This window comes from Bombyx mandarina, chromosome 13 (genome assembly GCF_030267445.1).
Source record: "Bombyx mandarina strain Sakado chromosome 13, ASM3026744v2".
Classification (NCBI taxonomy): Eukaryota; Metazoa; Arthropoda; class Insecta; order Lepidoptera; family Bombycidae; genus Bombyx; species Bombyx mandarina.
In genome coordinates, this window is record NC_143220.1 from 2085559 (window position 1) to 2111626 (window position 26068).

A 26068-nucleotide genomic window follows, 5' to 3' on the forward strand; every position below is an offset into this window, starting at 1 on the left:
GCAGTCACTAATCATAGTGATCTGCTAATCGCCTATCTGCACATACAAAATATTTGTTTATAGAAATAATGTAGCGCACATTCTGGGGCGGGACGCGACCGCGTCTGACGCGCGGGCGTTCTCCAAATAGATTCGACCGAGCTTCGTCGAGAACACAACTATTATGAACCAGACCATTAACAACTTTATTGGTATCAATTTTAAAGTCTGTTTTTATCAATCAGTTGGTGTTTAGCATTCAGCAAGCGCGGAAGGAAGTTATTTCTCAGCGTTCATTCCGCGCATCCACACCTGGCACTGTTTTCCATAGCACGCTTGGGTTTTATGGTATTTTGATAGCTAATGTCCGGTGTAAGAGTTATGAATAAAACAACAACAATACTTTTTAGACTTTATATTATTACCAATAGGTACGCGAACTTACCTCAGTTTACATGACTAAGGAAAATAATTGTCGTTTTGTATCATTAAATTACATTAAAACTACAACATAAAACAAACCTTACATATCAAAAAGAATAATTTACTATAACAAAGTTACAGAACGTAAGGAAAAGTAGCTTTGAATTTTGTTTATATCCTTACTGTGTAATATTCAAAGTCTCAAAAATTTATATTCAATAATATCAATATTAATATTGGTACCGTAAGCTATTTTTTGTAATATTTTTTCTAGTAAGCTGTGTAATATTTTTAATATTTATAAGAACAATTTCCGGATATAACGAGAAACTAAAACATATGTTTTCAGCTGTTATTTTATTAAAAAACCATTACCAAACTGGGCTGATATAATTACCATATACCTACATTTAACATATGATATGTCAAAACGACAACAGAGGTAAAATATTAATCTAAACTTTTAAAGGACACACATGAGGGAAACAACAATAAAATACCATAATATATTAAGAAAACCATTTATATTCTGTACAAAAAAAAATAAGTTAAATATTTGGTTGGAAAGTGTAAAACTGATAAAAGAAATAAATCAGGTGTTTAAAAAATTCTTCTAATTTACGGAGACTATAGTTATACATAAATTAACGTAATCTGAAAGTTAAATGAAAGCTTCACATTGTATTATTAAGCATCTCATGTCTAAAAATTAGACATTACGCACTGTGGACCGTAATGGCTACTCGATTCCTTAGACTGACAGTCAGTCGAATACTGAACTTTGATGAAACCAAAGAACTTAGATTGGTGGTAGGGCTTTTAGTGAATCCGCACGGGTAGTTACCACCACCCTGCCTATTTCTGCCGTGAAGCAGTAATGCGGTATGAAGGGTGGGGCAACCGCGGTAACTATACTGAGACCTTAGAACTCATATCTCAAGGTGGGTAGCGGCATTTACGTTGTAGATGTCTATTGGTTCCGGTAACCACTTAAAACCAGGTGGGCTGTGAGCTCATCCACCCATCTATGCAATAAAAAAAGAACTTTTGACTTCAACTTTATCCTGATTAGATATCATCCTGATAGTATCCTGTTCAATAGTATCCTGATACTATCAGCAATGACGTCACCAGCGGATCAATATCAGCTTTCTGAAGAACCTACACCAGTTCGTATGCGTGTCATGTTTTTACGAAATTGTCTTCTCGCAATAATCCACGCACACAGGTAATAATTACCAGATGCAAAAACTATCGGAATCGTCTTAACGCCAGTGCGATTCACTCGACCATCTTCGGTCAAATCTGTGAATACATTTTATTGTTCTAGTCGAATACTGATTGACAGATAATACGGCATATGCCCTAGACTTTAAATCTGAACTTATTACACCTTTAGTTACCTAGACTTAACCTAAACACATTTTCAATTCAAAAGCGCGAAGAAGAGGCAAGACTGGTATGAATGAAAATACATTTTTGAAACATACAATGACGTCACCTATTTTATTAGTTTTAAAGAATTTCCTAAGAGGCGATAATTATTTTTAAATTATAAATTAAATTTGATGTAAGTACAACCACTAGTCAAATCCAGTTTGAAACTACAATAAAGGCGAAAAATACAAATCGCACTCATGCAACACGTTTTCTGCTGAAATAAAACATTGACAACTACAACACATGTTTCAAAAACTTGGATGAAGTAAATAATGTAATAAAGAAATCGAAATTTTTCATTTAAATTTATTTAGATTTTGAACAGATAAAAAAAAAAGTTAATCAACAAAATATTGTAAGCAAAGTCTATGAAATACTAACCTACCCTGATGTTCTGTATAATTCCATATTTATTTTCTAAGATCCTTATTTGGATTATTACGAACAGTTTTAAGACTGAAAATAGTCAAATCCGACAACCAGCAATTCCTTCTTTAAATATTTATGATAATTATTGCAGAGGACGCCCAATAGACCCAATTAGTACCAATCAATTGACGTTTGTTGATTGAAATTCAATTTGCTTTGTAGATATTATGAGGAACAACCAATTGTAATTAGATATTTTAAAACATTACTAAATTTGAGTTGCTCGCTTGGACTTCAGGCAAATATTTCGAACAGTCGACCACGATCAACAGTACGTAATGGCTCCGTGTAAACAGAACAAGACTTACAGAGATTAAAGACAATTATATAAGGAAAGAGTAACTCACCATAGTTCTGTATACTTACGGGTAGTTGCAATATCCAATTCTCAATTAACATTATGATGTAATCTAATAAAAACTTACTAAAGTTAATATTTTTCGTCTTTTGAATTAAGTAAATCGGGAATTGAGCATTATGTATACAACAGCGTAATTCGATATTTAAAATGTCAATTTGACACTTGTCTCATACTCCGTTCCAACCATAAAACAAATGCAGGAGTCCGAAAATACATTTTCATATACAAATGCATATAAGTCTTTGCACGTTGACTGGCCTATGAAAGTAAATGAGGCGGTTAATTGAATTTACTATTTTTTTAAGCTCGCACCGTCTTTTATCTCAAGACGGGCTCTTTATATTATTTTTAGCCATGGCCAAGGATGTCGGATATGCGGTCTCAAAGCCTGGAGCCGTAATGTCATTTCGTGTGGTTGTACAGTGACCCTAGCTGGTGGCGCGCGCAGAGTCGGCCGCTGGGGGCGGGCGGGCGGCGGCCGGGGCTTGGTACTTGCCCACTGGGAACATAGGCCGCGGCTCTACTTGAGACACGCCTTCAAACCTGAAGAACAAGAGTTTCAAACTTATGATCTAGTCACATCACCGAATTTTAAACTTACGATCTAATGCGTAAGGCTGTTATAGAAATGTATTTTTAAATAGTCACTTCAGAACGGATTCACAATCGACTTTCTCTTTACACACTTAGTCTGGCCATAAATACTGTTACAATTAAAAATAAACAAAATATTACATTTGAATTTGGAATCTGTCATTTTTATATGATTGCTCATTGAGTTTTCTCACCGAGCCAAAATTAAGAAGAAGAAGAAGAGTTTTCTCATTTTGGCGCCAATACATTGTACAATATTTTGCGATATTAAAATGGAGTGGGGTGATAAAGAGAACCGAATTGCTGTGATTGCATTACACAAAGTAGGTATGGAGCAAAATGCAATTTTTAAAACTCTCCATGCGCTTGGTATTAGTAAAATGTTTGTGTACCGGGCTATTAATAAGTGCAATGAGACCTCCTCTGTTTGTGACAGAAAAAGATCTGGCCATCCACGTAGTGTTCGTACGAAAAAGGTGGTCAAAGCAGTAAGGGAAAGAATTCGAGAAATCCTGTCCGAAAGCAAAAGATTTTATCTCGGGAGATGAAGATAGCACCTAGAACTATGTCGCGTATTTTAAAAGATGACTTAGGACTTGCAGCCTATAAGAGACGTACTGGTCATTTCTTAACTGATAATTTAAAAGAGAATAGGGTGGTAAAATCGAAACAACTACTAAAGCGGTAGGCAAAGGAAGGTCATAAGAAAAAAATTGTTTACGAATGAGAAAATTTTTAAAATTGAGCAACATTTTAACAAACAAAATGACCGTATTTATGCTCAAAACTCTAAGGATGCTTCCCAATTAGTCGACAGAGTGCAACGCGGGCACTATCCGACTTCAGTGATGGTTGGGTTGGGTATTAGCTATGAAAGAGTGGCTGAGCCATACTTTTGTGAAAAAGGTATCAAAATATCGGCACAAGTGTATCAAGATACCATTCTTGAGAAGGTAGTGAAGCCCCTTAACAACACCATGTTCAATAATCAAAAATGGTCCTTCCAGCAAGACCCGGCGCCAGGTCATAAAGCTCGGTCTACGCAGTCTTGGTTGGAAACGAACGTTTCGGACTTCATCAGAGCTGAAGACTGGCCGTCGTCTAGTCCCGATCTTAATCCGCTGGATTATGATTTATGGTCCGTTTTAAAGAGTACGGCTTGCTCTAAACGCCATGATAATTTGGAGTCCCTAAAACAATCCGTACGATTGGCAGTGAAAATTTTTCCCATGGAAAAAGTGCGTGCTTCTATTGATAACTGGCCTCAACGTTTAAAGGACTGTATTGCAGCCAATGAAGACCACTTCGAATAAGCTTTTTATACTTTAAATTGTTTTATATTTATGTATTAAACTAACACACTGTAAAAGTAATAAATGTTATTTGCAATAGAAATTTTATTTTTTCCTTTGTAACAGTATTTATGGCCAGACTAAGTATATGTTTATTTATAGATACTTATATATATGGAATAACAGGAATAACATTTTGACTTATATTATTAACTAGCTTTTGCCCGCGACTTCGTCCGCGTGGAATAGTTCACATATAATGCTTTATTTTAGAACAAATTTGGTTAGCATAAAAACGTTATAGTGAGCTAACCTTAACATATAGACATATGCTGTCACGGACTTTTTTTGATCTTTTAAAGGGGAACAATTCTGTCATACATTATTTTAGCGAAACTTTAACCGTTTCTGCAGCGCACGCAGCGGAAGCTCTCAAAAGGAAAAATAACCCGATTTTGAAACATTATTTATTGGTGCTCCGCTTGCATTGGTCTTAGCGTGATATTATATAGCCTGTAGACTTCCTCGATAAATGGGCTATCTAACACTGAAATAATTATTCAAATTGGACCAGTAGTTCCTGAGATTAGCGCGTTCAAACAAACAAACAAACTCTACAGCTAATATTAAGTATCGATTTAAATTGTGTCAACATACCTATAGACGATTTATTACAAAACAATTTAAATTTATATCTATGTCTAATACGCAGATGTAAAATAATCATTACCTGACCTGATTTACTGGTGTAAGGGAGTATCGTAAGCTGACAATGGTGGGTACCACCATCTTAGTCATATTTGCCATAGAGCCTTCCAATTTTAATAATATCGACAAACTCATGTCTCAATATGGTTAGCAGCATTGACGTCGTGATGTCTATAAGCTAAGGACTGTGTTTTCATTCATTCATGCAATAAAAAGACTTACTTTCGATATATGTTCTGAACGATTACTATTACTCACTTGTTGCTCTTATATTTGTCTGGTATGGCTTGATAAGGTTGAACAGAGGCATGGGAATGTGTGCGAGCAATTTCTTTAAGGCATGTTTCCAATTCAATTAAAGTGTATCCCGAACACGTGGACAAGGTAGACGGCCACGCGACCATTGCACATTGCGGGTTGACCTTGCCGGGAGCGTCTCTAGTTTCGTATACGTCCTGAGGATCACAGGCGCACTGCTCGCACAGTAAGCAATGCCGAGCCGTTGCCAGCGCCGACGCTGCTATTACTGAGGGTTTGAATTGAAGATATGGGTCTGCTTCAAGTAGGCACAGCTCCGCAATATACTGAAATTAAATTTGACATTTGATATAAAACTATATACTGTACATTTGATATGATTCTGAATATTAAATCCTATTTCTGCCGTGAAGCAGTAATGCGTTTCGATTTGAAGGGTGGGGTAGCCGTTGTAACTATACTGAGACCTTAGAACTTATATCTCAAGGTGTGTGGCGGATTTACGTTGTAGATGTCTATGGGTTCCAGTAACCACTTAACACCAGGTGGGCTGTGAACTCGTCCACACATGTAGGCAATAAAAAAGAATAATAATAATAATATATTTAAAAAAAATTATGTTTTTATTATTTCAGCATTAAGAGATTTCATTTATTGCTATTTTGTTTGAATAAGTTTATACTCACAGATGCCAAATGGAATGTTTTCTTTGAGAGACCATTAGAAATACAGTAATGTGACAGGAAGGCTAGCGAGGTGGGTGTTGAGAGGTCAAATGATAACACCTTTAAAATTAAATGCTCCATTCGCAGTACTTCACGTTTTGTGTATGTGTCGTCAGTGATGTACACAAATTCTGAGACTTCTGGTGGATATACTTCTTCATATTTACTGTACAACAAAAATGTTTAACAATCTTTATATTTTTAGTTCCTCTGTCCATGTGTACATTAGTGAAGTCACCCTAAATGGCTGGCTGGCCGATTTTGATGATTTATTTTATATGTATTACGGCCTGGCCACGGGGATCGGCGGTGCGAACAGCGAAGCGGTGGGCGAGGCGACCATTCGCGCAGCACCGTTTGCAGGCCACGGGTATTCACGTTCGCCGCCGCGACTAGTAAGGAAGTCCGACAGCGAAATGTCTATATCGAAATTATCTTATATCGATATTGCTTACAAATTAATAGTTTTTTGGTTCAGGACCTATTATTTGGAAAAGATTGTGAAGTACATGATTTGAATAAGAATCGGAGTATACCTATAGATGGAGAATTCCACAAGAAGTACGAGAAATACTTTGAGTGGCTAGACTTCCAAATAGCTGGTCTAGCTAGTATTTCAACTATTTTTTTTTATTGCTTAGATGGGTGGACGAGCTCACAGCCCACCTTGTGTTAAGTGGTTACTGGAGCTCATAGACATCCACAACGTAAATGCGCCACCCACCTTGAGATATAAGTTCTAAGGTCTCAAGTATAGTTATAATGGCTGCCTCACCCTTCAAACCGAAACGCATTACTACTTCACGGCAGAAACAGGCAGGGTGGTGGTACCCACCCGCGCGGACTCACAAGAGGTCATACCCCCAGTAATTACGAAAATTTTAATTTTGAGGGTTTCATTTTTATTACACGATGTTATTCCTTCACCGTGGAAATCAATCGTGAACATTAAAATTTGTTGAGTACGTATTTCATTACAAAAATTGGTACCCGCCTGATATTCGACTACCGGTGCATCGCTCAACACCGGACGTCTTATCCGTTCGGCCACGACGAGTTTAAAAATATAAAAAAAAAAATTAATAAAAAATATAAAATATAAAAATTTCGGCGTTCATTTTTCGCGGCGAAAACAACTAAACTCATTTAATCACTGCACTATTCGCCGCGACTACCGCTCGACTCCGTGGCTTGCGCCGTCCTTATTTATGCATTTGTTTTGCTCGCCCGCCGCACCGCGCGATTCGCTCGGTACATTTCGCCGGTCGCTTCGCCGGTCGCCGGTGCGCGTGGCTTGTTAGGTACATTTCTATTCGCTTGTTTTAGTCGCTAGACGCTTCGCCGTTCGCACCGCGCGAATATTCGTATCGGCGAATGTCCCGTGGCCAGGCTGTTACATTGAACTTGAGAATGATTTAGATTCATAATTTAGTACTGTAATAACTTTTTTTATTTCTCAAAACTGTCCAGATTGTTACAACTTATTCAAAGATATAAGATGTGTGTATAGGGGAAAGGTCTGTCAGGTTTGCTAGTATTTACTACTTCATGATGACATATCCGAACCTGATACCAAATGTAATTTATCCATACACGCAAGATGGAAAATAACATATAATTACAAACAAAACAATATTAGTAATGACATTGATTTTTTCAATTCGTTATATATTCTTATACTTTACTTAGGTTTTATACAACTTTAGTTTATTTTATATATATAACTAGTCAGGTCATAAGTATTGTCACACAGTAAAAACTTTTCGTTTAGAATGCTGGCCACAAAAAAGTTTATTGAATTCGAATTTCGAATTGTTCATGAAAATAAAAATGTATACTTTTTAGAATTTTACTCATTTTTAAATATGGAGTGGACGCTTAAAGAAGACCGTGTTGCAGTTATTGCGTTGCATTGTTGCGGTTACGCGCCAATTCAAATTTTTAACATACTGAAAAATTTGAATATAACCAAAAGAATCGATTATCGTACCATCAAACGATACAATGAAGACTCTAGTGTAGATGACAGGTCAAGAAGTGGTCGCCCTCGGTCTGTTAGGAATCCAGCAGTGATCAAAGCTGTGAAGGCGCGAATTCAAAGTAATCCCAAACGTAAGCAGAAACTGTTGGCCCTTCAGATGGGGTTAAGCAGAACCACGGTGAAAAGGGTGTTAAATGAAGACTTAGGGCTTCGGGCATATCGAAGAAAAACAGGACATCGTTTGAATGCTCGTCTAATGGACCTGAGACTGAAGAGATGCCGCGCTTTGCTGAAGCGGTACGCGGGAAAAAAATATCGGGAAATTATTTTTTCGGATGAAAAATTTTTACCGTAGAAGAGAGCTAAAACAAACAAAATGATAAGGTGTACGCACATAGTAGTGAAGAAGCGAGCAACCGTATTTCGCGTGTCCAACGAGGTCATTTTCCATCCTCGCTCATGGTATGATTGGGAGTTTCTTATTGGGGCTTAACAGAGGTACATTTTTGTGAGAAAGGTGTAAAAACGAATGCAGTTGTGTATCAAGATAAAGTCCTGACGAACCTTGTGGAACCTGTTTCTCATACCATGTTCAATAACAGGCACTGGGTATTCCAACAAGATTCGGCGCCAACTCATAGAGCGAAGAGCACACAAGACTGGCTGGCGGCGCGTGAATTCGACTTCATCCGGCACGAAGACTGGCCCTCCTCCAGTCCAGATTTGAATCCGTTAGATTACAAGATATGGCAACACTTGGAGGAAAAGGCGTGCTCAAAGCCTCATCCCAATTTGGAGTCACTCAAGACATCCTTGATTAAGGCAGCCGCCGATATTGACATGGACCTCGTTCGTGCTGCGATAGACGACTGGCCGCGCAGATTGAAGGCCTGTATTCAAAATCACGGAGGTCATTTTGAATAAACTTTAGTGTCATAAGAATCTATGTTTTGTTAAGTTCATTTTGGTATATGAATGGTTACATAATGAATAAACTTGTTTCAATTATTTTACATTAAACATGTGACAGAATTTATGACCTGACTAGGTATATATAGCATAACATATTTTTTTTTTTTTTTTTAATAAATAACACTTACATTTCATAATGTCAGTTTGTATGGCTCAGAACTTACTTAAAAGTAACTTATATATAGAAGCCTCAATAAATGGTCTAATGGTTCCAACATTTCAAAATTCAACTGTACTGTATTTTATTTTGTCAATTTCCTATATTTACTCAAAAACCATATCGCAATTAACTCTAAAATGACATAGCATATAATAATAAATACATTTAGACAATACTAAATTCTTATGAGATTTGACAATGTATTGTTACTATTATTTTGTTATTTTTTTGTTAGTTGTGAAATTACCCACAATCGTTCATTCCTATGAATTTAATATTTTACCAAACTATTTATGTATGCATTCCCTCAGTTTGTACATATGCATTAATTAAATGCATATTTTACATCTATTACATATTATGTACTTTAGTTTTCCAGTTGGTTTTTTATTGAAAATCTGATTAAAATGATGATTCTAATAACCATTTAACAGATTTATCTACAGCTCGCTACACTACACACACAACACTACCCAATTAAATAAGATTTATTAAAATGTATTGCTTAGTTTATTATTAAATATTTTTTATAATACATAGAAGTTTCTGGCTTGTAACAATTTTATAGCCTTTATTAAATTCAAAACTTGACATTTGTTAGTATTTCTATCAGTTGGGAGTCCTATTTTAGACTGCAAAGAGTACTACAATAATAGAATTGAAACTCAGTCTCATCAGACGTATGTATCTGCATCTACATTGCAGGCTCTGGTAGTCATAGATAGCCTGCCTATTACAGAACAAAATGAACTTTGAAAAGTTCACACAAATTTTGTTTTTAGAATACTTACGCGGCAATATAGGTGGCAGCTGTCCCGACAAGTTGAAGCTTAGTTCTGACAACACTCATGTATGACAGGAACCTATCTACGTAAGACACAGCTAGATGTAAAGTTTCACTCTGCTGTTGATATTCATCACATACTTCAACTAGCCAGTCCACAAGTATTGAGCGCATAACATGTGTGATGTCTGGTTGCTTACGCATGTAGCGGGGGTTGGCCCTGTTTTTCACCTGTTTTTACAAAGACCATTTAAGAAATATTTTGTCTTTAATATTTTGACATGTATTCATTTAGAGAAAGAAAGACTAAAGACCTAAAGAAAGTAAACAAAAACTAAATAGTTTTACCTCAATTTCCCTCATGTATTCATAGATATCCTGCCTATATTCCTCAACATAGAAAAACATTTCTCTGTCGGTCTGTGCAGTGGTGATTTCTTCATCGTCAACATCTTCAATAATTTGACTCTCATTCTTTGAAATAGACATCGACAGAATACTGGCATCCACCACAGACATGGGTGATTCAACAGCATCTTTCTTTTCTTGTAATGCTTTCCTGGTAGTTATTTAGTTTTAAATTACATTAATTTTTTTTGACATTACAACATTACTTATTTTCTAAATAACTAAAATAGTTTATTATATTAATATTAATCTAAGTACAGAGGTGCAAGTGTTGGAAAAAATGCACCATTGTGAATATTGAGTTTTGAAATATGTTGGTCAATTTTCTATAAATATAACCTAAGTTGAAACAATTTTTTAAATGTTAATAATATTGTTCTATTAGAACTATCTGTAATTGAAGAACTAAGAAAATTAAAGACCATTTTACCGTAATGGAGGTTCTTCTCTCGATCGATCTGGTTTTATTTCCACAAGCGATTTTTTCTCAACTTGTGCACACAGAGCTCTCACATTTTCAGCAGCATTCACAAAGAAATTGCTTTCTTTTTTAGTCTCCTTGGTTACAAATGGTTTGTAAGTGGTCTCCCGCTTTTTCACCTCCACCTCGGTGGGTTTGTCTTCATATACGCTAAAGGCACGAAACTGGGATAGGGGAAGAACGATGTTTTTCTCGTTCTTAATTTGACGTACCGTCCTGTTCTCATCTTGAACCTTACAAGTTCCGTTTGTCAGACCAGTCTAAAAAAATTTGATACGATTTAGGAAATATATTATCAGTGTCCTAACTGACCAAAGCGTTACTTACTAGTTTGGTGTTCCGATTATGGTTGCATGCAAATTGACTGAGGTCTCCGAGGGCACGCCTTTGGTTGCTAGAAAATAGGTCGGATCCATCTTTTCTTAGGCTTAATGCTGTGTTTTCTTGATCTTCATGAATTCTAAAAGCCATTGCCCCCGCTTCTTTTGTAAACAAATTGCACCTGATCAGATATTTCAAGGAGTACACGTGTGCAGTTTGCAACCGAACCGGAAATATTAACTATAATTTGAATTAAATGTACATTTTTAAAGAAATAATGTGAGTAGAATTGAAAAATGTTACGGTTTTAAATAAGACCACCAGCAAACGCTAGCAAAGCGTCAACGGACAACAGACATTTTGATAAATTTTCAGCTGTTGCAGTTTACGTTAATCAATTGTCTATGTTGATTTGAATTCAACCAATCAGGTTGCGTCTCTGCACAGTAAAAAGCTGAGTTGTCTATGTTTAGTTTAAATCTCAGTTTTCAAATTTTATACTTAACAATCAACGTGCAATATCATTAAAGTCAACATCAAAATGGAGAAAAAAAAACTGAAATCAGAATGATATTATTCTTTAAATTGAAAAATTCTGCCCAAAAAGTAATTAAAGAAGAAAGAATAGAGCCTAAAACTAACCTTTATTTATTCTAGGCTACGCAATGTCTTGACACTTTCGAGATCGAGTTTTTTTTATTACTTTAAAGGCACACGGCCCACCTGATGGTGAGTGGTTACAGTCGTTCATGGACGTCAGCACTGCCAGAGGCAGAGCCAAGTCACTGCCTACCGTTTAATACTCTCCAAAAGCCTCGTTTGAAGAAGGACAAGTCATAGCGCTCGGAAAGCACCGTGGAGGGGAGCTTATTCCAAAGCCGGATGGTACGTGGCAAAAAAGATTTCTGGAAACGCACTGTTGATGAACGAAGTGGCTCCAGGTAATATGGATGAACTCTACTCCGATGGCGGGCAGTGCGATGGTAAAAACGAGATGAGGGTATGATCTCAAACAATTCCTTAGAGCACTCCCCATGGAACATACAGTACAAAATACAGAGGGAACCGAAATCCCTCTGCAGACCCAGAAGTTCCAAACGATCCGTGAGAATGGGATTATCGACAATTCGAACGGCTCTTTTGTGTATGGAGTCAATGGAAGTAGCTGGTATTTGGGAGCCCCAGCACAAAGGTGGGAGCAGTACTCCACGCAAGGCCGGACTTGTGCTTTGTAAAGAAAAGCCTTGGTCCAGGCGTGAAGTACCACTTCGCTCTGTTGAGGACTCCCAGAATTTTTGACGCCAACTTGGCTTTGTCCTCCAAATGACTCCGAAATTGGACATCGCTCGAAATGTCGACCCCAAGTATCCCAATACTCCTCGAAGGTTTTAAGGATACTCCTTGGAATTCGACACCATGACAAAGGGGTCCTTCTACGCAGTGAACACGCAAACTTGTGTCTTCAACGGGTCGAATTGAACCAAATTCAATTCACCAAACTCGAAGACTCGCCCTAGAGAGCTCTCCACTTCAGACACAAGATTTGATCGTCTCTCTTGCACCACGCTCCGAGAGAGATTCTGCTGGCCGATATATCGCGCATCCCCCGTGCTGCCCTTCGCATAGCAATGCATGCCATTGACAGATAACATGTCATTGTTAAACAGGATGAAAAGTGTGGGGGAGGTGGAGGTATCAGCTCAGGGGCGCATGTTTTCAAAGCCACGGCAAGGATGCAAACTGGCCCACTCGACTTATGGACGTCCAGGTCCCGGAGCTCCCGCCTGACTACACACGGTGTAAAGCAAATCTCCAGCAAAGAGCTATCACATCGGGGGATGTTCGGTGGTATGGCAGCCCCGTCATCCATAGTCGAGTCCGAGGCGAAGAGTTTGACCAGAAGGTCAGCTTTCGCTTTCGCTTTCGCACTATGGGCCAGACTGTCATCGGACTTGCGAAGTGATGGGAGATTAGACCAGAGCTAGAGCTCTTCGATTTATAGTTGAATAACGCTTAGTATATTTATACAGTAAAGACTGTTTCCTTCAAAGTCTTTAAGTCAAGTTGCCAAGTCATCAGAATTATTAGATTATGATTATCAAGTGCTTCTTCAGATTTAAACGTATAATCATTGTAGCTTTTTAACCTATAGCATCTGTGGTGTGCACAAGTGTGAGAAAATATTACAAGTTTTTCAACAGAACACAACAGTATTTCCCCAGTTTCTCAGGTTGATTTATAAAGTCCATCGAACTCTCAATATATTCCCACCATTTTATTAATCTCATCTCATTTAATTCGAATTCATAATAAAATAAATTTCATTTCATTCATATTAGATACCATTTTACTTTTTGTTAGAAAACATTTATGTTCAGCTTTTGTTGTTCAATGACAAATGAATTATTAAAGTTACAGATTAGGGATGTTGAAAGGGCCAAATATTTTATTTCTATAATTTATCCGAATTTTGATGGAAATATTGTCAACAAAAAAAATGCATGTACGATTTCAAAGAGAATTATTTTCAAATTAAGAATGATTAGATAAACATTTTTACAAAAACTTTTAAAACAATCAAAATGAAAGATTATCTAAAATCGAAACATCTGAATCAATTCAATTTTCGTTTCATTGTAATAGAAGATGTCGATACTTTATTACTTTTTCGAAATTTAGAATTCCATAGAAACACTAATAATGGCGCAGTCTGGTAATATCGATTTTTTCGAAATAAATTTTTGTTCGGTTGCTTCATATCCCTATTTCTGAATGATTCACAAATGAATTTAAGCTTTATTACATTAGCTTAAGATATAAAATTTGCATGCGTGTAAAACATAACCTAGAACCTAATGTAATAAAATTATCAGCTGGAAACTATAGGAAAGTTTATGCAAATGTAAATAATTAAAAAAGACAAAAAACTAATAAAAATGGTCAAATTAACCTTCCTGATCAGTATTTCAGTGTTGACTTGTAATTTAATTTTAAGTGTACGAGTATACAAACGTGCAGATATACTTAAACTAAGGTACCTACGCTTTTTTGGTAAATAGTATCTTTGTTTATAGTGATTGTTTATGGAGATGATGCTCTAGCGGCCCTTGATAACTGCTTAATTCCCATTTATTTCAGAGAGGAAGTACGTGAAATGTTTCAACATGCATACGACAGCTATTTAAGATATGCATATCCTTATGACGAATTACGTCCATTGAGCTGCGACGGTGTTGACACCTGGGGCAGTTACTCACTCACCCTCATTGATGCATTGGACACGCTTGCCATTATGGGAAACTATAGTGAATTTAATCGAGTAGTAGATATAGTACTACAGAAAAGACACTTTGATGCAGACATTAACGTTTCAGTGTTTGAGACGAATATTAGAATTGTTGGCGGTTTATTGAGTGCTCATTTACTGTCACATAAGTAAGTATTATTTAATATTTCTTCTGCAGGATGATAGTTTATTAAATTGTTTGAAACTTTTGTGGATAACTTTTATAAACTTTTCACCCCTCCTGGCTGAGCCTTTGCTCGCCCACGTGTCCTGGTGAAACTGGAAAGGCCTCCGGGCCACCAGTAATCTTTCAATCATAAAAATAAATAAATAAACTTTTCAATAAGTTCTCGATATTTTACCATTGTTGCAAGTGGCATGATCACGGGTGGACTAGTCTCGTCCAGTTAAATAATAGCTTTAAAATTTGTATAGTAATAGCTATAAAGTTTATCAAAAATCTTTGTCAGTTGTAAAATTTTAGAACTGGGATGAAATTAGAACCAGGCTGGCCATGCAATGGTCCTTTACTTCGTTTAGCTGAAGATGTAGCACAGAGACTAATAGCTGCATTTGATACAACTACTGGAATGCCTTATGGAACAATTAACTTGCGATCAGGTGTTCCACCTGGGGAAACTAGTATCACATGCACTGCTGGAGTTGGTACATTTATAATTGAGTTTGGTACTTTGAGTAGACTGACAGGAGATCCATTGTATGAAGAGGTAAGTTGAGACATCTATATATTAATACGTGAAGCAAAAACTTTGTATCCCTTTTTACGAAAATTGCGCGGACGGAGGAGTATGAAATTTTCCACACTTATAGAAAATATAGAGAAGTAGTGCACAATGCTAATATTTTTTTTAAATCATGCATAAAAGATACATCATCAAATCAATAAAGAAAACATTACACACACTACATACCATGTATTTGATGCACACACGCATGCATACTATTTATTGTCAAACTTTTGTTCTTGACGTATGTTGTCAAATTGAAAATAGATTAAATATTGTTTGTCTTTGTTAATATTTTTTATAATATTCCAATTGATTATAGTCGAATTTCGACTACTGCGGAACCTCTAGTTATAGTAAAACCACAAAATGAATTCACTCACCAAGTTTAAATTTGTGTTGTTTAATGAATTTTTTAAACTGAAAACAACTGATTGACAACTTATGTGATTTAATTAAAAATAAGTTATGAACTAAGCTTTTGTTACAATTACTTTGTGACCTAATTTCTTGTTTCTAATCTTAATGATAATGAAATGTTGAATTTATGTCAATCTTAGTAATTTATATTATTGAATGAGATTATTATTATTGAATCATAAACATTTTACTAAATTTTACTAATAATATATGTTTACCCTTTAATACTTTAAAGTTAAAGTGTTTACCATTTCAGTAAAATTGTTCATACTAAATTGTTAATAAGTTTAAATTAAAAAAATATAAAAAATTGATAGCTATTTCTTATTAGGTAGCTTACAATGCTTTGAAAGCCTTATACCATCATAGATCACCAATTGGTCTCCTTGGCAACCACATAGATGTGATGACTGGACGCTGGACAGCTCAAGATGCTGGAATTGGTGGTGGAATCGATTCTTATTATGAATATTTGGTTAAAGGTATCATACAACACTTATAATCTAACATAATAGAACTTAGGCAATAAAATATCATCAGTTATAATAAAAATAATATATGTGTGCTGTAAATGTGCCACATTATATAGATCAAACATTAATTAGAGACATTTGATTAGATTGGCACACAGGACTCTGGGCACTTGCCATTTAATGTGCCAAAACAGTAGCCATTTTTTATTTCGAAATACCCAGCAGTTGTGAATGTCATAGTTAAATGCCTAATAATAAGCCTAAACCATTATCTCCAAATACATTTAACTATTATTGTTGTAGCATTTTTTTTAAATTGCATGTAATTTTAATGAACTAAACACAAACAATTACAATAATTTTCAGGTGCCATACTACTAGAGAAGCCAGAGTTAATGTCCATGTTTTTAGAAGCAAGACAATCGATTGAGAAGTATCTGAAAAAAGATGATTGGTTTGTGTGGGCCACTATGTTGCGTGGGCACGTCACCTTACCTGTCTTTCAGTCTCTTGAATCATATTGGCCAGGTCTTTTAAGCCTCATAGGTACAGTAAATTACTTTCTCAACTACCTATAGTAAATTAACCTGTTTATAGTTTTCTATTTTATATTGAAACACAAGTGCATTTATGGTAATTGTTTCCTTGTTATCTTTTTTATTTAGAGTTAGTACTCTAAATAATTTAATACTCTAATGGTTTAGAGCTACTATTAGCATAGTATGGTAAAGGCATTTAATCTGTAAAATAGTCATACTTCACTGTCTGATAGTTGGGATGTCCTATATAAATGTATTTGAGATTTCGAATCTAATCTCAGGGTGGACGAGCCATTAGCTAGTTTCTGTTTAGTTTAATAAAAAAAGCTTTTGAATACATTACTCGTTTGAAACAATGTTGACAATAAGTTGAAACTAAAGTGTTTCTATTTAAATCATATAGGAGGAATTTTAGGGCAGCTCCCCTAATGGATCTGATGATTCACGTTTGCGCGTTTGCTGTTAAGTTTTTCATGGCGCCACCATTTCTAGGTGTCTCTGCAACGTTCTGAGCGTGTGAAATTTTTGAGGTCTTGAATGATTTAAGCAGTGGTCACAAGTTATTTGGTAGACAAAGCTAAGTAGTTTTCTAAAACGTTTGATGTCCTCTCGTCTTCATATTACTTCGGCCTTATAACGCAATAAAATGTTAGCGTTCTTGTTCGATGTGCAATTAACCCATAGACACAACCCACTTTTTGCCGATTCGATGCCTGCTGGGCCCGTGAGCTCGCCCACCAGTCATGGTGAATTCCTTCAAGGAACTATTCGAACCACAACTATATATTATTATAACTTCAATTCAAAGCTACAAGCTGCTGGCACATAGGAAAAAAAAAGAAACAAAAAAATTTCACATTAAAAATATTTTGTTCATCAGGCGAAAGTGACGCAGCGATGCGCATAATTCACAACTACCACAGCGTGTGGCGCCAATATGGGTTTACACCTGAAGTGTACAATCTCGGGACGGGTGAGGCGTCTTCGTCACGCGAGAGTTATCCGCTACGACCCGAACTCATAGAGTCAATCATGTATTTGTACCGAGACACCAGAGACCCTATACTGTTGCAAATGGGCGAAGATATCTTGAGGAGCATACAGCATAGTGCCAGGACACCGTGTGGGTATGCAACGGTGGGTTATTTGATTTATTTCAAATTAAGTACCTTGTTCAAGTACATTATTCATAATCAATAGTATCTAGTATTGTGGTATAGTTGTAGTATATATACTTGTGGTCAGACCCTTAGGTTAGAGCTCCGCGAGCTCACCTACTCGCTCGATTACGTTGGCATAGCTTCTAAACCTACCAAGACCAAGGCTACTAAGCTTAAAATTCTCGAAATGTCACTATTAAAATGCAGGATAGCCGACATCCGACACTGGGTTAGGACTTCTTGTGAGCCCGCACGGGTACCACAACCCTATGCCTATTTCCGCCGTGAAGCAGTAATGCGTTTCGCTTTGAAGGGCGGGGAAGCCGTTGTAACTATACTGAGACCTTAGAATTCATATCTCAAGTTGGGTGGCAGCATTTACGTTGTAGATGTCTATGGGCTCCGGTAACCACTTAAGACCAGGTGGGCTGTGAGCTCGTCCACCCATCTAAGCTATAAAAAAAAACCCGTTGATAACGATAACTGCGAACTCGTTTATCCAGTCACTTCCTCACGCTATAACTGCTGTCATCTTCAGATAAAAGACGTTCGTGACCATCGCAAAGAAGATCGCATGGAATCATTTTTCTTAGCCGAAACCACAAAATACCTGTACTTACTGTTCGATCCGGATAATTTCATTCACAACCCTGGGGTCCGCGGTACTGTCATCGACACACCTAATGGCGAATGCGTAGTCGACCTTGGCGGATACATCTTCAATACAGAAGCACATCCGATTGACCCTAACATGCTGTATTGCTGCCATGAAGCTAGACAAGGGTGAGCTTTATATTGACTTAAATTTCATACCGGTGTGCACAACAACAGCGCCCCTAGCGGCAAACTTACTCCATACAAATTTGGGTTAACTTTTACGCTATCGAGAACGTTAAAAAACTCGAACTAAGTACACAGATCAAAAGATAAAAAATATTGCACTATATTGTCGAAGGAGCTCACAGCCCACTTTGTACAAAACTGTTATCGAAGTCAATTGGTACAACTTCAACACAAGATTGGTCGAAATTTAAAAATAATAATTGAAGATACCTTACGAAAGAGCGGGTTAAGCTTAGATTGAAGCCTTTTTGGTGGTAGCTCGATTAAGTCAATTGTATTAAAGAGTCAAGTAATGTTGAAAAACAGAATTTTGTTCGGAAATTAACTTTCAGAACTTCTTTAAAATGAACCGAAAATTTAAATACAGTCGTAAAGTTTATTGTGCCGGTTGAAGTTAGCTTATCACGCATGTAGTAAGGTTGCAATGTAGGTATCTAACCATTACGAAGTAAGCACATAACTCGTCAAAATATGTGAAATGGCGCAAAATCGAAAGAAGTTTTTAAAATAAATTACGTGTTCCAAATTCAAAATAATTAACTCTTTAATTAATACAACTTTGAAAAAAAAAAGATTAGTTTTTGTGTAACAGTATTTATGGCCAGACTAGTTATAGTGTATAAAAAACTCGTAACTCGGTTTTCAGCAAGTATTTGCAGCAGCAAGTGTACTGTATCTCTTAATAAATAATAACGTACCTATGTCAAACTTATCTGTCTGAACTTACTCTAACATACAAAATATCATAACCAAAACTCAAATACGCTAAATGTATCATAATGTTAAACTGAATAATATCTTAAAGTGTCCTTGTTATTTTCAGAATAAATATCAGCGAGGTTTACAGTATATACCAAATTTTGGAAGAAGAAGATAATATAAAATTTATGACTATGATAGAGGCGAACACCAATGAAACTAAGATCACTCAATCGAACAACGACAATAATGAGAGTGGAATAGAAAATAAAACTATTGAAAATACCGAACTGTTGGAAAGAACAGATGAAAACGAGCCTAAACAAAATCAAGTATTGATAAAGACTGAATCGAGAACCGGATACGTCAACCTCGATGGAACGGAAAGGGAGAACGCAAACGAATCAAACCTCAGTGATCTTGTTAAAGAGACGATCAATAAATATTACAACGACACTATAAAAGCTGAAACACAAGAAAATGTTAAACTTTCAGTCGAAGAACCAACGGCAGGATCGTCGCAAACCGTTGAAGTGGACGACATAATCGTGCCAGAAAAATCGGAGGTGCAACTGCCAAGCGTCACGAAAACGAAAGAAGTCATGAACATGCTGCCTAAAGTTATACAAGACTTTTTGAACAGCGATTGGAAATCGAAACCGAAATGCGAACCGCAGAAGATGTTAGAAAGGATACGTAGAGAACAGAAGTATCCAGATCATTCCGATGTATATAAGTACGAGTTATTATTGACGCCGGCTCCGTCGTTTCTACAAAGAATATCGTTGGCCGGAGAGTTCTTAAATAAGAAGCAACTGGAGTTGTGATATTTTGTTCGACTGATTAAGTTTATAGGGGGATTTTTTATTTATTTTATTTATTGGTATTTTCATTAAAATATTTATTCTGTTTAGTTTTTCTTTTTGTTACTTAAACTGAGCAGACAAGAGCTAGAGGATATTCTCAATGTTGTTTCCCAATGTAATGCATAGTTCGTGGTACCGAATTCTTTAAAATCACAGCTGCCCCTACGAGCCGCAATACTATATAAGTACTTTCACCTATAGCAATACTATAAACTTTCAACACGGGAGTTCAACCATGAGAACTTCGATAATTTGTCACAATGATCACCTCATAATAAAATATACTACCTCTTAGAATTATATTATTAAAAGGTACATCGAAAATATTCTTAAACTGATGGGAATATATTTGCCGTGTGAATTATTAAGGTTTTTATAAATAAGCAAAGTTTACATTATATACTCGTATAGATAGATATCGATAGAAGAAAAGTAAGCGTTTTTACACGACATATCGGATCCTTCCGATCCACTATCCGTGGTTTTAGGTAAGCTAAGCACCGGTCACCGTCCTCGTCGAACCCGTCGAATGCGACGAAGGGTTCGGCGAGCAAATTAACCCGCAGACACAGCCCACTGAGTTTCGCGTGGGATCTTCTCAGTTTGTCGCGTTTCCGATGCGATGGTAGATTCTGTGAAGCACTGCTCTTGGGCTAGCGAATTCGCCAGGTTAGTGCCCCATGAGCTCACCTACACGTTCAGAGAATCAACTATATCCTCTTGAGGTTACTAGAATAGGTAGAAATAAAAAAAAAACGTTTTTCGTGATCTAAATCGTGTTGTCTTTCGAGTTGCTCTTGAGATAATTCTTTCTTAAAAATAATCTCATTTTTGATGTACCAAACACACATCTTTCTGGATATGTACGTTTTATCAAAGAGATTACGAACGCTACGCTAGATGTAGGTAGTTAAATCAGATTCAAAAGCAAAATGACAGAAGTACAATTTTGACAATGAACCAAAGCATGTAAATTTTAAATTTTCGTATCATTAAAAAAAAACAATACAAAAATGCCGACATTTTATCCGGATATTGGCAGTGTTCCGGAGACTCAAGAGATTTCGCCCGGTGTTACGTGTGAGGGCTCCATGTTTCGCTTGATGTTTGTCTTATCATGACCGATCTGAAAACTACTCCTTCAGAAGAAAATACATTATTGACTAAAGGATATAAACTAACAAAATTTGTTGGCGAAGGTGCATACGCGAAGGTGAGCACGTAAATGTACCTTAGGTATTAGTAGAAATTAATTTAAGTACTGTATTTTGATACAGCATTCAATTCGTTTAAAGCAGCAAATTACAATAGTCGACGACAAAGAATTAGCGTGACAATTCGTAGGAAAAATATAACGCTGGTCGCGATGGTCACTACTCTATAGCTGATCTGGTTGGTCATGACTTAACATGCTTTCTGAAAATGATTTAACAATCTATCATTTATTTTGTTGTTGGCTTACGTTACAGGTATATTTAACTGAATATTCTAGTAAAGAAGATTCACATAAATCAACGCTTGCTTGTAAAATTATTGAAACGGCAAAGGCCCCAAAGGATTTCGTTGTAAAATTTTTGCCACGCGAAATAGATGTGCTCGTGCGCTTGAATCATCCGCATCTGATTCACGTGCATAGCATATTTCAGAGGAAAACAAAATACTATATTTTCATGAGGTACACGGAAAATGGTGATTTACTGAGTTATATACTAAAAAACGGGTGCGTGTCTGAAAATCAAGCTCGCGTCTGGACACGACAACTTGCATTGGGACTACAATACTTGCACGAGTTAGAAATCGCTCACAGAGACATCAAATGCGAGAACGTATTGTTGACGGCGAATTTTAACGTGAAATTATCTGATTTTGGTTTTTCGCGTTTCTGTGTTGAAAGCGACAATCAGCCTGTCTTAAGCGAAACTTATTGCGGTTCTATGTCATACGCTGCACCAGAAATACTACGCGGAAAACCGTATTGCCCGAAGCCAACGGATTTATGGTCCTTAGGCGTCGTACTATTTGTAATGCTGAACAAATCAATGCCATTTGACGACACGCGTATGAGAAAACTCTATGAACAACAAATGGGCAAGAAATATCGCTTTAGATCGCGCGTAGCTAGTATACTCTCGCTCGAATGTAAGACTGTTGTAAAGCATTTGTTAGAACCGGATCCAGGACTCCGAAATTCCGCTACCAATGTTCTCGACTCTGAATGGATTGCTATGGATAGTAGATTAACCAGTAAGTATAGAAATATATTAAATATTATCTGACCCGGCAGATTTCGTAGTGCTTCAATCGATAAATAAAAGACCTTAACTTTTGTATAAAATAAACTTAAAACAAACAAAAGGAATCCGTCCGTCGGGGGACACATCAAAGGGAAAACAAAATTGTTATTTTTATTTGATTCCGAGCATTTTCATATTTGTCTACCTTTCAAACCTTCTCTGGACTTCCGTAAATAATTCAAGACCAAAATTAGCCAAATCGGTCCAGCCGTTCTCGAGTTTTAGCGAGACTAACGAACAGCAATTCATTTTTATATTTAGAGAAGATAGAAGATAGATATACATTTCTTGTCAAACGAACCTTATGACCTCTGTTCATTGACAGCTTTAAACGCTGTTGAAGCTGCTGCCTTAAAACGTGCCAAAGAAGATCGTCGAAAATTATCGGATGTCCACAAACATCCTCCAAAGAGACAAGGGGATATATTAGAAGGACCGACTCGTGAGTCCGCTTTCAGAGTGAGTACTATTTGAAAATATATATTTTTGAAATTCTGTCTTTAACTTCGTGAAACTAATGTAGCAAATTGATTTCTTAGGCCAGTGAGATGATGAAATCGCTTGCTAACGTTACATCAAAATATAAAAAACAAGAGTAGATGGAGTCTAAAGCGAAGGTAAGTTTGCATGAATAATTAATCAATGAAATTATAATCGTTTATTTAATCAGATTAACTAATAATTGAGTTTATATCTAGTATCATCATATTGAAGAAGAATTAAAATTGACCTGCTCAGAACAATTGACTCTTGCTTCAAGAGGTTACAAAATCATCAAAAAAGTCAATGAAGGATCTTATGCAAAGGTAAAATTTTGATTATGAATCGCTGACAGACCTTGTAGGATTTACAATCTAAATATCAATAATGATAAAATAGGATAAGTTTCGATCAACAATAGCGATAGAATAGCGAGCTATTAGTAGAGTCGTATTCTGCATGCCGCTTACACGAGCCGCGCAAAATTATCTGTCTGACCCATACAACTAGGTTTTTTTTTTTATTGCTTGGATGGTTGGACGAGCTCACAGCCCACCTGGTGTTAAGTGGTTACTGGAGCCCATAGACATCTACAACGTAAATGCGCCACCCACCTTGAGATATAAGTTGTAAGGTCTCAGTATAGTTACAACGGCTGCCCCCACCCTTCAAACCGAAACGCATTACTGCTTCACGGCAGAAATAGGCAGGGCGGTGGTACCTACCCGCGCGGACTCACAACAGGTCCTACCACCAGTAATTACGCAAATTATAATTTTGCGGGTTTCACTTTTATTACACGACTAGCGACCCGCCCTCGCTTCGCTTCGGAAACATTAAAACACACATGAAACCAAAAAAAAAATAAAAAAAAATTCAAAAAAAGTAGCCTATGTTCATCAGGGACAATGTCGGCTTCTAATGGAAAAATAATTTTTCAAATCGGTCCAGTAGTTTCGGAGCCTATTCGAAACAAACAAACAAACAAATCTTTCCTCTTTATAATATTAGTATAGATGTTATTCCTTCACCGTGGAAGTCAATCCACGTGGTGGTATATTATTTGTGTGTGAAAGTTCAAATTTCAGTACTTAGCTTTCGCTGTCCGATTCCAAATTATCATATCTTAAATATAGAACGTATATAGTTTAATATTTTCAAAGAAGATTAACAATTCTTCTTTGAAATATCATACTTGCTTCTGCAGGTGCCTTCGCCCCCCTAAAAAGTATTATTTCTAAGATGGAAATTTTATCCAAATCCGTTCAACGAGCTCTGTTTGTTTAGTAAAAAGAAACCACGATAAACCTCAAATAAACCACATATACATACTAGGATTCCAAACTACATTGGAAACAGAGCCTGAATGTCTGAACTTTAAAAACGCGACAAAGAAATCCTCCATCTATGTTGCCCAAATCGCAGCGAAAGGGTGAATTTATTGCAATACCGATCAGAACACTACATGGTACGATCTATTTTGAGATAGTACCTACTTATGTGCAGCACTCTCGAACAGTCAACGTATAGCCATGTGAAAATCATGGAATTCCTTGATAAATTCCTGCAACTTTCCGCGTTTGTCCCTGGAGTTTATGGACAATGGCCATTGTCAACAATAGCTGTTCTTTACGTAAATGGTAATCCGTAAAATAAGCGAAGACAATTTCAATATTATCACATTGAACACAGATGAACAACCCTTAAGAAACCTTTTTAGAACAAAAATACTCTACTATTAATACTCTGCTCCTTTATTTAAAATCACTGTAATGAAACTACATATTACCGCGATCTAAAGTGGATTTCATCAGATTTTAAAATAAGACAATTCAACAGGTATACTTAGCGGAGTACAGAAATGCGAGTAAAAACGATAAGCTCTCAATATTGGCTTGTAAAGTAATCGACACCAGCACAGCACCAAGAGATTTTGTTAAAAAGTTTCTACCGAGAGAGATAGAGATGTTGATAAAACTAAGTCACCCACATTTAGTTCACACTCACAGCATCTTCCAAAGGAGGTACAAGTATTTCATATTCATGCGTTACATGGAGCGCGGGGACTTGTTGGAGTTCGTTTTGCAGAGAGGCGCTGTGCAAGAAGACCAGGCTAGAATATGGACGCGGCAACTCGCCCTAGCGATTCAGTACATGCACGAACTCGAAATAGCTCACAGGGACATAAAGTGCGAGAACGTTCTACTGACGGCCAATCAGAATGTGAAATTATCCGATTTTGGTTTCGCTCGAATGTGTGTCGATAAGAAATTAAATGAAATACGTAGTGAAACTTTCTGCGGTTCCTTATCGTACACAGCACCCGAGATATTACAGGGGACGCCGTATTTACCGAAACCGACCGACGTTTGGTCTTTAGGAATAGTCGTTTATGTTATGTTAAACAGAGCGATGCCTTTCGAAGACAAACACATCAAGCAACTGCACCAGGCACAGATTAATAAGAACTGGAAGTTTAGATCACGCTATGTCGAAACTATCTCCGATAATTGTAAACGGCTGATTGGGCTTATGTTAGAACCGAATCATCAGAATCGTCTCAAAATATATGATATTGTTAATAGCGAATGGATCGCGATGGATTCCCGTTTATTAGGTAAGATAGGAAACATTTGTAAACGCTCATTTATCGTGCAAAAATAAATCGCGTTCTAACTTATTGACAGAGTGGACTCCACAAGAAACGTTGGCGTATAAGAAAGCACGTGAGGAGAAAAATAAGTTACATAAAACCGTGGAAACTGTTGAATTACCAGGATCCAGCAAGACAGAGCACAAAGTTTGTTTACCAGACTCTCTTGTAGAAAATAATTTAGACGGCGCAGCTTCGACGTCTTCTTATGTACGATAAGTTTCTTATTCTGTTTACCCTGTTTCGTTGTTATGTTGAAATAAAACTCTATATTCAGGATGAATGATACATAA

At 36.6% G+C, this 26068-nt stretch overlaps 4 protein-coding genes across 6 annotated transcripts; 3 read left to right on the forward strand and 1 right to left on the reverse strand.

Moving 5' to 3' along the window:
* Positions 1-379: 379 nt before the first annotated feature.
* Cyca (cyclin A) lies at positions 380-11725 on the reverse strand. The gene is made up of 7 exons (XM_089732275.1): positions 11323-11725; positions 10945-11255; positions 10455-10665; positions 10114-10337; positions 6171-6375; positions 5485-5810; positions 380-3175 (listed from the first exon to the last, which is right to left on the reverse strand). Exons 1-7 carry the CDS (start codon positions 11464-11466, stop codon positions 3061-3063), a joined length of 1536 nt encoding a protein of 511 aa, XP_089588401.1. The 5' UTR covers positions 11467-11725; the 3' UTR covers positions 380-3060.
* A 2330-nt stretch (positions 11726-14055) lies between these two features.
* Edem1 (ER degradation-enhancing alpha-mannosidase-like protein 2) lies at positions 14056-20395 on the forward strand. Of its 3 annotated transcripts, none has more exons than XM_089732424.1 (8): positions 14056-14367; positions 14455-14751; positions 15087-15330; positions 16100-16250; positions 16608-16787; positions 17661-17917; positions 18479-18723; positions 19607-20395. In XM_089732424.1, the coding sequence occupies exons 2-8, from the start codon at positions 14471-14473 to the stop codon at positions 20307-20309; spliced, it is 2061 nt and encodes a 686-aa protein (XP_089588550.1). In that variant the 5' UTR covers positions 14056-14367; positions 14455-14470; the 3' UTR covers positions 20310-20395. The 3 variants fall into 3 exon arrangements, with proteins under 3 accessions (XP_089588550.1, XP_028034307.2, XP_028034306.2); XM_028178506.2 differs by having other exon boundaries at positions 14057-14350; positions 15073-15330; XM_028178505.2 differs by having other exon boundaries at positions 14057-14350.
* Positions 20396-20495: 100 nt separating this feature from the next.
* LOC114246083 (testis-specific serine/threonine-protein kinase 3) lies at positions 20496-23259 on the forward strand. The gene is made up of 4 exons (XM_028178460.2): positions 20496-21561; positions 21818-22592; positions 22968-23101; positions 23182-23259. The coding sequence occupies exons 1-4, from the start codon at positions 21466-21468 to the stop codon at positions 23239-23241; spliced, it is 1065 nt and encodes a 354-aa protein (XP_028034261.2). The 5' UTR covers positions 20496-21465; the 3' UTR covers positions 23242-23259.
* Positions 23182-25994, forward strand: LOC114246082 (testis-specific serine/threonine-protein kinase 3). Its single transcript, XM_028178459.2, has 4 exons — positions 23182-23259; positions 23341-23448; positions 24962-25739; positions 25810-25994. The coding sequence occupies exons 1-4, from the start codon at positions 23242-23244 to the stop codon at positions 25992-25994; spliced, it is 1089 nt and encodes a 362-aa protein (XP_028034260.2). The 5' UTR covers positions 23182-23241.
* Positions 25995-26068: the final 74 nt, after the last annotated feature.

What these genes read in the sequence shown, in the direction of transcription:
- Cyca (XM_089732275.1), bottom strand. Translation starts at nt 11,466, where the DNA reads ATGGCTTTTAGAATTCATGAAGATCAAGAAAACACAGCATTAAGCCTA. An exon ending in AGAGAAGAACCTCCATTACG is followed by an intron (nt 10,666 to 10,944) that starts GTAAAATGGTCT and finishes AATAACTACCAG; the next exon opens with GAAAGCATTACAAGAAAAGA. An exon ending in GACAAATATAAGAGCAACAA is followed by an intron (nt 3,176 to 5,484) that starts GTGAGTAATAGT and finishes CTTGTTCTTCAG; the next exon opens with GTTTGAAGGCGTGTCTCAAG.
- Edem1 (XM_028178505.2), top strand. Translation starts at nt 14,253, where the DNA reads ATGGTCAAATTAACCTTCCTGATCAGTATTTCAGTGTTGACTTGTAAT. An exon ending in GCTCATTTACTGTCACATAA is followed by an intron (nt 14,752 to 15,086) that starts GTAAGTATTATT and finishes GTAAAATTTTAG; the next exon opens with AACTGGGATGAAATTAGAAC. An exon ending in TGCCATGAAGCTAGACAAGG is followed by an intron (nt 18,724 to 19,606) that starts GTGAGCTTTATA and finishes TGTTATTTTCAG; the next exon opens with AATAAATATCAGCGAGGTTT.
- LOC114246083 (XM_028178460.2), top strand. Translation starts at nt 21,466, where the DNA reads ATGACCGATCTGAAAACTACTCCTTCAGAAGAAAATACATTATTGACT. An exon ending in GCGAAGGTGCATACGCGAAG is followed by an intron (nt 21,562 to 21,817) that starts GTGAGCACGTAA and finishes CTTACGTTACAG; the next exon opens with GTATATTTAACTGAATATTC. An exon ending in CTCGTGAGTCCGCTTTCAGA is followed by an intron (nt 23,102 to 23,181) that starts GTGAGTACTATT and finishes TTGATTTCTTAG; the next exon opens with GCCAGTGAGATGATGAAATC.
- LOC114246082 (XM_028178459.2), top strand. An exon ending in ATGAAGGATCTTATGCAAAG is followed by an intron (nt 23,449 to 24,961) that starts GTAAAATTTTGA and finishes ACAATTCAACAG; the next exon opens with GTATACTTAGCGGAGTACAG. An exon ending in GATGGATTCCCGTTTATTAG is followed by an intron (nt 25,740 to 25,809) that starts GTAAGATAGGAA and finishes ACTTATTGACAG; the next exon opens with AGTGGACTCCACAAGAAACG.